Source organism: Ambystoma mexicanum, chromosome 12 (assembly GCF_040938575.1).
Source record: "Ambystoma mexicanum isolate Mex_15411 chromosome 12, UKY_AmexF1_1, whole genome shotgun sequence".
In the NCBI taxonomy this organism is placed as follows: Eukaryota; Metazoa; Chordata; class Amphibia; order Caudata; family Ambystomatidae; genus Ambystoma; species Ambystoma mexicanum.
Window position 1 is genome coordinate 969,829,631 of NC_090936.1, and position 13,315 is coordinate 969,842,945.

General features: G+C 43.8%; 1 protein-coding gene across 1 annotated transcript in view; it reads right to left on the minus strand.

The window, feature by feature from the left end:
- Window positions 1-13,315, minus strand: part of CPT1B (carnitine palmitoyltransferase 1B) — a 607,650-nt gene that overhangs the window by 293,787 nt on the left and 300,548 nt on the right. Inside the window, exon 6 of the mRNA XM_069629453.1 lies at window positions 4,551-4,688. Coding sequence (XP_069485554.1) covers window positions 4,551-4,688 — 138 coding nt within the window. The remainder of the gene's footprint in view (window positions 1-4,550; window positions 4,689-13,315) is intronic.

The following is a 13,315-nucleotide window of genomic DNA, read 5'->3' on the forward strand; positions in this document are numbered from 1 at the left end:
TGGTACAAGAAGTCCTCCTTCTTCTCCTATGGAGCGAGCTGGAAGAGCTCCGAAACTCTGGAGATCATCGCGTGAAACAAGTCTATCTCGTCCGGCAGGGAGGATCTGGGAGGCGGCGACCGAGGACCCCCATCCCACCGTCGTCGTCCGTGCCCGTCGTCGTTGCGGTGTCGGGGTCCGTCTCATCTCCCAGGAGTGGGGGGAGAGGGAGGCGAGGGGTGGCAATGAGGCGGAGGGTGCCTCTTCCTCTCCTTGGCCGGAGGTTCCTCTGTCGGCAGAGGGTTGGCTGTCGCTGGCGTTGCGGGAGGGATCGCCGGTGAAATAGGCATCCTTGTCTGTATCTCGGAAACCAGAGTATGCAATGCAGAGAGAATGTCCACTGAGAGGTCTCTAGGTGGCAGCTGAGGCGGAGGTGGTAGCTGAGGTGGAGGCTGGGCGCCCAGGCCCTCGTCGCTCTGCGGCTCTCCATCGCCTTCCTCGACAGTATCCTTGTCGTCTGCGCCCTCGTCGCAAGGCCTGTTCCCGACGTTCTCCTCCTCCTGGATGGTTTGAAGGTAGATGAGCTCTTCCTCTGAGGAGATATCCGTGCCCTGAAGGACCTCTGCGCCACTCCCCCCCTTCTTCGTGTCCAGAGCGGACGGTCTCGGGGAGATGACCGGTCTCTTCTTCTCTGGGGTCTTCTCTATGGGCTGGAAAGAAGACTCCCTCTTGGCCAGGGGGACACTCCGGCCTTCGGACGGTGCGCTCTGAGAATCCGCCCCGGCGGCCATCGCGAGGGACGCCACCACCCCCTCAATGGAAGGCTGGGCCTGCGTCGGGTGTACCTGGGCCTTCACGATCAGGACTGGTCCCTTGTCCTGCTTGGCCTTGGTCAGTCCCAGATGCCTTGCCCTGCTTGGCCTTCTCCTTAGGGGGGAGGGTCAGCGCCCCGATCCCACTTGGCCTTCTCCGGCAGGTCGGTCTTGGGCTTCTCCTTGAGTTTGCCCAGATGGTCCGACTTCCTCTTGGACGAAGATCCTGAGTGCTGACTGGTGACTGAAGTCGCTGGAGACGTCGGCACACCCTAGCCGCCGAGCAGCCCGCTGCAACGGCGCTCCCAGGGGCAGTGGAAACGCAGTGCTTAGCCTTCTGTTGGACCCCCGTGGGAGTGGCGCCCTCAAAGGTCTTAGAAGCCCGCTCAGCTTCCTTGGAACCGGGAGAGGCATGCTCCTGGGACCCACCCAGAACAGGGGCCTTGGCCTGTAGTCTCTCTTTCAGCCGCCTATGCCACACCTTCAATGTGCGAGCCGTCATCTCCTGGTAGAAAGCACAATCTTCCTCCTTGTGTGTCAGGTATAGGCAGTAAAGGCACTGGGAACTTTTGTGGTCCGAGAAGACATTCCATAAACCGCAGTCGGAGCAAAGCTTGAAAAGGGGGGTTAAATCCTTCTTCTCCTCTGACATGGTCCACACAGCGCTGGCCTGAAGAATCTTCTGGAAGCCTCCACGAAGATAATCGACATAATCCTCCCTTGAGGGGTGCTGAAGAATCTGAAAAACAGGTCCCCGTTAGTCGGAAGGTTGGTCGATGGAGCACAAGGCTCGATTGGCCGATAAATAGAGTAAAACTCTTCCAAAAAGCAAACAAACGCATTAAAAGCTCGAGAGCTAAGCACGAGGACTCCTAACACTTAAACGTGGAGTAATAATCTGAAGATGGCTGCCAGAGGAGGTGCATACGTAGAGGGCAGTCATTGGCTGGGGGCAGTATGACCCAGAGCTCAGTGATTGATTGTAAGGAGAAAGACAGTTCAGAAATGAAACTGAAACAGATTTTTTCTTTACCGAGGATTCCGAACCTGACGACGGGGAATATTCATGATCATGTGAATCCATGCCAGACCCCATGCTGGAGAATCTCTATTTCCCAATTTCCACCTGGAATTCTGCAGAGGCATTTCGAGTTGGGTTGCTAAAATGGAAATCTGCCAACTTTTATCTCCACCCTAGAGATGGAGGTAAAAATTGCAAATTGCCCACAAAAAGTATTTCTATTTTTTTTACACTGTACACAAGTGAAGTACAGGTCCTTCCCTACAAGACAGGAAACCGCTTTTTACATTGTGCCATTGTACGGTGTGAAAAGGTGGGCATCCGTGAACCCTCGCAACCTTATCCATGTAATGCGTAACAGTCTCTCTTTTCTGCAGTTCAAATAATGTGCAGAAGTATGACACACTACTGTAAAATATCTATTTCCACCATCAAATTGTTGGTGGAAAATGATAAAAAATGAATGCTGGCAGTAATCCAGGAATACCACTAAATTAGCGCTGGTTCTGCGGAAAACTCACAAACGGTTGGTTTTAGGAGGCATTTCCAGGACTACCACTGGTTTCGATTTCTGAGATGCCAACATAGAGGGTGAGCAAAAGCTTGTCACACTTTCTGCCTGATTCATGGAATTATTTACGTGAAAAACGCAGATTTGTGCGCCTTTCTGCCTGAAAATCCCCATACTTCAAACGGGAATTTTCAGGCAGAAAGGCGTGCAAATCTGTATTTTTCACGCAAATAATTCCACGAATCAGGCTGTTTGTCTTAACAAACCCTTTCTGGTTAGCATAGGCTCAGCAGTATGGCACCCTTAGGAGATCAGGATTTTGGTATGTAGGTAGAATTGACAGCCAAGTAACAGAGATCGATATATGTATACAGATCATCTAGTTATTAGGCACAAAACACATGCAGGTAAAAATCAAAAATGCTATATTCTACACACACTTATATATGCACATATATGTACAAAATATGTAGTTACAAAGGCGGTTTACACAATACTTTATAAGTGAATATATTAATAATCAAGAAAAACAATAGTAAAATTGTTTCAAGTAAAGTGGCCACACATGTGTGTGTGTGTGTGTGTGTGTGTGTGTATATAGGTTCAGGAAGTCAAAAAAGGCCCTCGGCATAAGAATTGACCAAAACCACAGGTAGCCAGGTAGGTAGGTAGGTAAGTCATTTTAAAAGTTAAAAGCACAATTTGGGAAAATTAGGTTTATGATTAAGAAAAACAGGGCCTCTCCGCCCCCCAATTTCTATACCCTGAAGGGTCTCTAAGAAGCAAAACTATGTCAGAACTACACTGCCCACAGCCAGATAAGGGTAGTGTTAGGGAGTGGATTTAACACCCATGCAATTCCTATGGGATGAGGGTGCAACAAGTGGGGTACATACACTCACCCCTGAACTACGATTCTACAAATTACCAACCCCAGGTAAGTAAGAATTGCTGGAGCTCACTACTCATGGCATTGGTCCTGTTGCAGGTGGGCCTGGCGTCTCAAGTGGTGTTGGGTTTGGTCCAGCTAGCAGATGCAGTTCTAGGGATGCCCCAGCAGGTCAGGACAAAAGTCCTTGGATAATTGCAACTGCTACTCTCATGATAAAGGATTATCTCAGGAAACTGCAGTTAGGGACATTCGGCAAGGAAACCTGGTCAGTTGTCCTTGGACCTTGGTGGTGATTAAATAAATCTCCAGATATCTTGAACACCTGCTGTAAGTGACATAGTTCCTGGGCTATAAGTTAATGATCTGCAAAGACCCAACTTCCAACATCAAGACAGTGCCTGCAACATGAGGTATCTGATAATATTATCCTCATATATATGTTCACAATACATATTGTCGTCCGGGAAAAGATTGTGGTGACCTTATATATGGTGACTATATATATCAGGGAGTGGGGGTTTTGGGGTGGTCACCCGCTCCTCTTGAGAAAATTACCAAAAAAAAGGTTTTGCGGATTGCAGGGGTGTCCCCCGCATTTTCAATGTGATAATGTCCCTGCAAAAAACAGCCCTTTGTTGCCAGGCAACACTTTTGCAGGGACATTATAACATGGAACCCTACATGAAAGTTTCCTTTTCTGTGGATTGTCAGACCACAAGAGGACCAGAGACAATTACAAAGCCCACGGACAGCAGGGCAACATTGCAGGACAGGAGAATGGCTAGATCCACCAGACTTGGGGAGGAAGACTTTGACAAACATCTTCCCTGGTTGCTGGAGGGGAAGCATATAATCCCTGGTGGGTGGCTTGGGTAGTAATGATTCCTCCAGCGGCAGTCGTCTGGGTTTTCTCAGTGTTGTCTTCTCTCTTTAGAATCTTTTCTCCAGTGGATTACCTCCAGAATGGTTCAATACCCTCTCTTCTTATCTAAAATCCAGACTGGGGCTGCCCCAGCACACCAATGGGAAGGATCTGCACCATTCAAACAAGAACTGGCTGTCTTAACTATTGAGAGCCAGCTACAGCACATTGGCCCAGCAACATACATCTCCTGGGAGAAATATGGATTAGGACAGACAGTCCTTACATGTTGTTGAAGTGTGGCGTGTACCCGTACACCAAACATTCTAAAGGTAGCTCTAAAGGTAGCTCTGTATATAGGGGGAATGTGCTGATTAGTGGGAACAGATGCGTTTGTGTGTTCGTGCGCAAAGCACTGCTTGGTATTTGTGTTCATAGGGCGGGAAGTGCTGTTTTGTTTGGTGTGTACTTACGTAGTTAGTTGCCCACCAGGATTTGAGGAGCAGGTACTTCTGCAGTCGTGGGGCATCATCCTTCTTGAACTCTTTTGCCAGCATCTCCATCCTGTTGTACTGTTCGTCATCCAACAAGGGGCGTACAGACTCTAGATACTGCAGACAACATAAAATAAAGAGAGATCATCAATCACCCAAGCCTTTGAGACCACAATTAACGTGCATGAGGACAAGAAAGAGGAAAGGATGAGGGTGAAATGTGGTTAAAGGGGCTGATGTAATGGGGCGAGGAGGGGGTCAGAGAGGTCAGGATTGTGATGAATCAGATAGGATTGTCTGATTTCTAACATTTACAAGATACTACCTAAGGCACAACCTCAGTTCCCAAGTACAGACATTGTAGACTGGCATAAAGATCTGGAGAAAACGCCCTCTGATGAAAACTGGGCAAATATCTGGATCAGAGCCAAGAAATCTCAAATATGCTTACAGTACAAAGACATTGCCTATAAGCTGGGTTATAGATAGTAAATGACTCTTCAGAAATGTAAGCTTATAAACCTCATCTTTCAGATAGCTAGCTGTTGGCGTCAATCTGGGGAACGGGCCCAGTACTACATATGTGGTGGGAATGTCCCAAACTGAAGGGATGTTGGATGGAAGTTACTAACTTTATTTCACCAGTTGTGGATGGCAAATCCTCATGGGATCCAGGGAAAATATTGCTTGGGCTGCCCATAAACAACCTTAATCCCTTAAACTCCATGGATGGGAAAATTATTACGACCATGTTACTAGCAGCTAAATTGTTTATAGGCGCAATGTGGCACAAGTTCGAAGCGCCACATATCAACTCCTTTAAGGGAGTTGTTGCACTTGCTGGCGATGGACAAACTCACCATTGTCCTGAATACAAACCGGAATGCTTTTATCACTAAATGGCGACCACTGCTACATCTCCTATCATCAGACTATAGAGAATTAACATATGCTCAGAGACTTCAAGCTCTTCATTTGTTTGGCTTCATGACTCCATGACCATTAATGAGAGTAATGGCAGTAGGTTTGCAACATGTGCGACCAAAGAGGAGCACTTGTTGTTGTTGGTCTTAATGTTTTATCTACCTTTTTCAATGGAGGTAGTATACATTATATTCTGCTTTATGATTCAGTGCCGATTATGTATACCCCCGATATAACGCCTCAAAATATACAGTTTTTGTTGAAATATACTACGTTCCCTGGGGAAAAGGGAATTACGCAGGTGAAGGGAAGGGAGAGGGGGGAAACTTGTTATTACAGTTAACCTTCATTGCAGTGATTGAAATTGTTCTCTTGTGTTTTTGGCTGTGCTAAAATGTTATCAAATAAATTTGAAAATAAAGAAGCCTTTCCTCAACATAAACACATTTATGTGTCACTCTGACACAACACAGCAGCATGCTCCCACGAATGACTTAGCAAGGTCTTCCACCACAACTCACGTATCAATGTCACCCATAAGAGTCACTCATCATCTCATTGGAAGACATATCCATCCCATCCCATCCACCACCAAACCCGCTGACCCCTGTAGTATTACTTCACACCCCCATCCTTCACTGATAAACTCTCACTCCAACAATGTCTAAACTCACCCTCCTACACCACTGATTACATCACACTTCAGCAGTGTCGCCTCGTGCCCTCATCTAGAGCTCATCTCTTCAGTGCCTCTTCTCACCCTCTTCTACCAAACAGTACATCTCATCCAAGCAGTGTCACCTCTCACCATTGCCCACCGCTGATCACATCTCATCCCAGTAGTGTCAGCACTCCCAATCACCCTCCTCTGATCACCTCCTCGAACAGTGTCACATTCACCCTCATTCACCACTGATTACACCTCATTTCCGCAGTGTTGCCACCCATCCTCATCTGCAATGCTCATTTCAGTCCAACATTGTGACTACTTGACATTATCCAATATTGAACAAATCTCCTCCCAACAGTATCAAAACTCACTCTGCACCTAACAACTTACAACAAGACGTATCACTGTTTAGTCACTTTATAGAAACTGATGGCATGTCGTTAGACTTGAGGAAAGGGTCTGCAGGTATAGACACAGAAGATATCCGGCATTACATGTAGAGACATTTGAGATGACAGGTAAAGAAGAAAGACTTCTGGACTATTTTAAAAAAACAAGGATTACAGGATCCATCACCAATGGGATTCATGCCAGGCTCATCCAATTGATAATCGTCACTCTGTGATTACAGAAGTAAAAAAGTATGAGCAATTGATGTGGTATACCAGAAAGCTGAGCTGTAAAGGGAGTACAAGATATAAACATTTAAGACTTAGAGAGGGAGGTGCTTTAGAAGCACATGGAGTGCCTTAACAGTCAGTGCAGTGAATACAGGAGTGCAGTGGAAGACTAGTAAGTAAAATCAATGGTGAGATGTTATTTCTTTTTTTTAATGAAATGTGTAAATCTTATATAAAATTTTCACATTGTGTCTTCGCGCGTATCTCATATTATTTTCTTTGTTCATTTGCATTACTTTGTTTATGTATATTTTACTGTGTCATTGTCCATGATGAAATTCCAGAATTGGACTGTCATAATGATTTGCTTGAAGTTTTTCCCTGATGTTATCTGGTGCCATATTTCTCCTCTCCATCGCCAGTTGTCGGGAGTTTCATTGTAGTGGCAAAGCGTTTCCTGCACTTAGTGAGGGTAGGACATTCCATAATGATATGGTAGATTGACTCCACTTGATTTTTTTGCTCGCAAAATATACATATATTTTCTTCCATGGGTATTCACTTTGTGACAGTAAGATTTTCTTTGGTAAGCAGAACGTCAAGTCGTAATCGCAGGTAAGTATCTCGTATTGGCTCGGAAGGGAATTTCTCCTGATATGGTGGTAGCTTGTTCACTGCTCTTGTATCAAGGATGGAATTTATGTTCATTTTGCATCTGTTTTCCCCTTCAATGGTTTCAATCCAGTCCGTTTCCTTGATTCTTTTTTTTGCTTCCATTGGTCTGTTGATCAGAGTCTCTATTGTTATGTCATATTTCTTGAGTAGAGCTTTACAAGTTTCTTTCCACACTGACAGAGTAGGAGAGGTTAGGTTTTCCTTTGTCTGTATCAGGATCCTCATCGCAGGTGTATCATTGTCATTCATGATCTTACGGTATACGTCGAGCTGCTTCCAATTGTGTATTGATTGAAGTGATTGGAGAGCTCGCTCGTATCATATCCTTTGTGTTGGAAACAAAGCTGCCAGTGATAGGACTTTGCGCCAAAACATTCCTTCAACCAGTGGCCAGATGTTGTTTGAGATATTAATTATACTTTTAGTTCCATATAATAAAATGGCAGTCACTTTTTGTCTATAGAACACTGTCACTCGTTTCTTCGAGTATCTTCCATATTTCCTATGTATTGTCATTGCTAGTCTCGCAGAAGTTAGTGCACAATTTTTTAGGTATACAAACCAGCTTTGCTCCACTTGTAACTGGTTTAGCTCAACGCCTAGATATTTCATTTCTTTAACTTCGTCCAGTTTTTCCCCATCTAGGTACACCCTAAGAAGTGAGCGTTGTTTTTTGGTGCAGTACCCTAGTGACATGACTTTCGATTTGATTGAGTTGATCTTCATGTCATTTCTTTTGACATAGTTCTTAAATGCATCTAAACTGTTTTGAAGCCTCACCTTTGTTTTGTTGATAAGGACAATGTCGTCTGCCTACAGTATATACGGGACGTGTGTTGTGTTCAGTCTTGGTGGGTTGTTTGCAGCGGTTGATATGTTTTTAGATATTTCTAACAGGTCAAATTTGAAGAGGATGGGGGCCAGAGGACATCATTGTTTTAGTCCATTCTCACTTTTTATGGCTGTTGTTAATGCACCGTTTTTTGTCTTGCGAATCCGTATTGTTTTGTCGCTGTACAGAGCTTTGATTGGGGCTAGTAGTTCGTTTGGGAATTCTTCCTATCCAATTTTCCCCACAGTGTACATCTGTTGATGCTGTCAAATGCCATTTTTTGTAAATCAACAAAGACTGCATGTACATTTGTCTTGTTTCTGAATGTTTCTTGTTTTAACATATTTAGTATAAGTAAGTTTATGTTTGTGCCCACTCGTTGAACCTTTTGACAAGGATCACAGGGAATATCTTGTCTAATGGATCCAGCATCGCCAGCGGTCGATAGTTTGCTGGGAGTTTCCTGTCGACTTTTTTAAATACTGGGACTATGATGGCTGTTTTTCAAGTATTGGAAATATACTGGTTTTTGAAGATTAAACAACATTTGTAGGCATAGTTTTGCCCAGGCTTCCGGCTGTTTTTTGATCATTTTGTTACTAAAGCAGTCTGGCCCTGGAGCTCAGGAAGTGTTTAGTTTTCTGATATGGGTAAGAATTTCCCCATAATCCCATTGGTTATACCAGGGTTTCTTCACCAGGAGGCAGTTGTTTTTTTGTTTTCTGTGGGGCCGTTGTGTTTATACAGTAGGCTAAAGTGTTTGATCCAATAATTTTCTGTCACCTCTGTAGTGAATCGGTTTTCTGCTGCGTGGTTGGGATTTAAAAGGGCCCACAAGTCTCTGGTGTTCCTCTTGTTCATGGCTTGTAGCATCACTTCTGCATTGTTTTGTACGATCATTGCTCTCATCGTTTTGAGCTAATTTCTGTATTTCTGTTTGATTCTTTTTATAGTGTCACTGTAGTTGATGTGTTTCGTTTTCTTAGCTTTTCTTTTTTGTTTTCTTATTTCTTTTTTTAGCAAGTGCTATTTCCTCTTAATAGGCATGGCCGTGGGTGCTTCTGTTGTCTGGTCACTGAATTGTTTTCTGTATGAACGGGGCAAGCAACCATTTGTAGTTGATCTTGTCTTTCTCTTTCATATTAGAAGTTCTGATGGTTGCTTCCAGTCTTTGGATTTTTTCATCTGATATTCGCAGTCTGTTTCATCCAGTTGTGACTTCTATCTGTGAATCCTTCATTTTGTCCATACGGTAGTGGAGAGTCGCCCAAGTAACCGTGAGTTTGGCATGATCGCTGTATGTATTCTTTTTGATTTCGAATTTTGTGATGTTATTGTTGAGGTTGGGCGAGATATATATGTAGTCTAAGTATCGTGTCAGTTTGTCTCTGTACCATGTACACCTTGCTAGTTTGTCACCTACGGTATTGACTGCCATTGAGCAATGTGAGATTTCGCCTCTCCATTGCCGATGTGCACTCTTTTACTTTATAGCATTTTTTATAGTCTGGAATTTTACAGCCATTGTCTTGAAATAGGTGAAGGTTCAAGTCTCCACATGTAAAGACATGTAGTTATTTGTATTTTGCATAAGCAATGTCTAAGGAGGTTAGTATTTTGTAAAAGAATTTGTCGTTGTCCAGGATAGATGGGCTCCAATAGATGTTGAGTAATGCAATCATGTGTTGTTCCCTTTTATCAAGTTTATTGGTAGTATCCATGTTACGATGTTCTAGGATGATTACTTGGGACCAGTTATTGATGGCCAAAGCCTCGACTTGGTCCAGGTGAGCTACCACTTCCCAGAGTGTTAGTAAACTGGAACTTGGGCGGCCTGTTTTGTTGGTTATAGCGGTGGTCATATGTGTCATCTATCTGTCGCAACGGGGCTGTTGGCAGAGCCAAGTCTCTTGGAGACAAATGATGTCGTATTTAAGTAGATCATTTTTCCAGTGTCGGTAAAGATGAGCGTTCCCGCGTGTATTCCACGATCATAGCCGTAGATGTTGTTGCTGTCGTGTTTGTGGACATTATAGGTAGGTGGTCACCGGCTTTTTGTATTGCCTTTCAGTGTCTGTCTTTCTGTTGGCAGCCGGAGAGTTTATTCTTCATATGTTAGTTGAGTTTCTGGATCTAATGTCCAATCGCTTGTCTTCCCAAGTCGTTCTCCATAAAACCTATCTCTCTGCTATTGCATATTTCCATTGTGTTTATTGGTGTGTCTTTACTGTTTCTGTCAGTTGAAGGGTTCTGATGTGTTATATGCATTTTGCATTTAAATCCTAGAATCTCCATTTCTTTCTTTTGCTTCATTATTAGTTGGGTGTTCTCGTTTGAGTTAATTCAGACTGATATTGCTTCTATTGATTCTTCGTCTTGGAATTCCACCAGGTTTTTATCTTTTGTTTGTATAATATTTAGCGCTGAAATGGCATGGAACAATCTCAGGAGATTAGTCCTGTTTAGGATTAGTCCATCTTGTTGCAAGATCTTTCGTTTTATCTCAATTTGTATTTTTGTTTCTTGGGACTCTCGTGTTGTGAAAGATCGTTCTTTCTAAGATAGTATTTTCATCACTTTGAGCTGGTATATTTCGTTGTGGTTCCTCATAAGTGGATAGGTCAATGAGTAGTTCTACCATTTCTTTGCCGATCATTTTTTTTCCTTTTATTTTTATATTTCATTCTGTTTTATTGGGTTGCTTTGCAATTGCAGGATTGGTTTTTTCTCCCACCATTTTTTTTGTCTCATCCTTTTTTGTCATAATGTGAAGTGTTAAGTTACTCAGGAAAGCACGAGATCCCCTTTTGGCTCCTTTCCCATTGGGTTTTGTTTTCCCGTGTAGTGCGCTGCCTTGTTTTATTTTATCTTTTGTCAGGTTTTTGTTCTGGTTGAATATTGGGAATGTCTAAGCGACAGTTTCGTCTGTGATCGGTCCTTCTTGTGGCGTTTTTCCTTGGCAGATCGTAGGGATATTCGCATTATTATGTGTAGGGTGTGCATTCGCTGGTATCATTGGAGTGGGCAGGTCGGCTGTTTGGCGATTGTGTTCTGTGTTTTGGGCGGCGCCTTGACTGTTTTCTGGTCTGTTGTCTAACTTTTCTTGTTGTCCTGTATTTACTTTTGTTTGTTTGTTCTCAAGTATTTTGATTAGTGTTGTGGTCATCTGCTCTTTGTCCATGCGATCATGTCTGGGTATATCAAACAATCGATTCTGCCACATGTTGCTTGCTTCAGTTTCGGAGTCAAGTCTACTTTGAATCTTCTTGGCCAGTGCTTCCACATGCGCTTGTTTTGAGTGTATCATGGCAATTAAGGTTTCTTGGTCTCTTATGGCTTCGTGTATGGATTCATATAATTTGACAAACGGGATGAGGGCTAGGTTTGTTGCAGTGATCATTATATTTTGTAATTCTACCATCGTTGTGGGTAGGCGGCTATGTCCTGCGTCTTCTGGATTTTGACATTGGCAGTTGGTATCCGTCTCTTTTTTTAAGTCTTTTTCCACTGTTTTGTGGTTTTCAAGCTTGACCTCCAATTGTTTGAAGTGATTAATATTTCTCTCGATTTTTTGATCTAGAGTTAATCAGAATTACATGCAGTACACTTTGGGAACACTACACACAATTAAGACTACAGGTGTAAGCACAATGTCACCTTTGGTACAAGGCTGTACTACACAGTTATGTGGTAGCAGTGGCTGAGCAGCCAGACTTATCTAAAGAGTAATGTGAGCAGTACAAGATGTTACACAAAGGACTTGCAATCACAGTAGTTCAAACAAACACTATTCAAGGTTTCATGGTAAAAGAATATACATTTATTTACACAGTCAGTTGGAAAACATTCCACTAGTAAGAAGCAGCTCAATATCACAATCTTAATACACTACAGCACACAACCAATACGTTTCTGAAGAAGTTAGGCTCCCCTGAAGTGGGAGCAAAATGGTACTTCAGTAACTTTCAAAAGGGGTAGAAAGACAAGGGTTAAAAGAATTAAAGCACAATTACTTTCATAGGCAGGGCAAATAGTTTCAGTTCACAACAACTGGCAATTCAATGCAACAGGCCTAGGCCAAAGTCAATAGTTCATAGTCTTGGATAGGATAGCACAGTTCTGGTAGTAAACGATTAAGTCTTTGCCAGAAAAAGAGTTGTATGTCGGTTTAGGAGCAAACAAGACTCCCAAGTTGGGAAAGTTTCTCAAACTTTCACCGCGGCAGAAAGGAGTTCCACACCGTGTTTGCAAAGTACCTTATTGATGAAGAAAAGCTGTAGCTGAGGCAGTTGTTCCTGGCAGTTCCTGCAGATCTCTCTGTTCCTGAGCTTCAGTCGTGGGGACAAGGAGGACATCGGGAGGTTCCTGCTCTGCCCAGGGAAGAGGCCACAAGCTTTGCTAAGCGTCGGTTTTAAGCTGTGAGTGCCTTAAAGTCCACAAACTGGTATCCTTCTCACTGGCTATCCGGTTTTCAACAGCACTCTGATGAAAATACGACCAGTATGGAGACGGTGTCCAGGTGGCTTACGAGTTGGTTGTTGCCACCAGCTCAAGGGAAGAATTCGTTCTTGAAGGAGCTTCTCCGTCGTTGGAGTTTCAGGCAATTTGGACCTGCAGCAGTGCTTCAACGGGCAAACAAACGGCCCAGGAGTTGGAGCAGTCGTCTTCCTTCAGCTCGTCTTCGGTTCTTTTGTTCCAGTGTTCGACTATGCCTTCCATGTCCCAGAGACCTTCTTATAAACAGTTTTCTCCCATTCATTCCAGCCTAGCTGCCACTCACCCAGCTGGGTGGCTGTCCTTGCTGGACAGTCAGCCAGCCAATCATGCCAGTGTGCATTCAGGTCTCCTAGGAAACTAAGCACAGGGAGTTTCATGCACCTCCCTCACATCCTGTACACCCCAGATACTCTGGCGCCAGAGGAGGGCTTCAGGACTGAAGACCGCCAAAGGGCATCGAACAAAGGGACCAAACCTGGTTTGGCACACAGAATTAAAACACAAGAAGGACCTTTCCTAAAAGAAA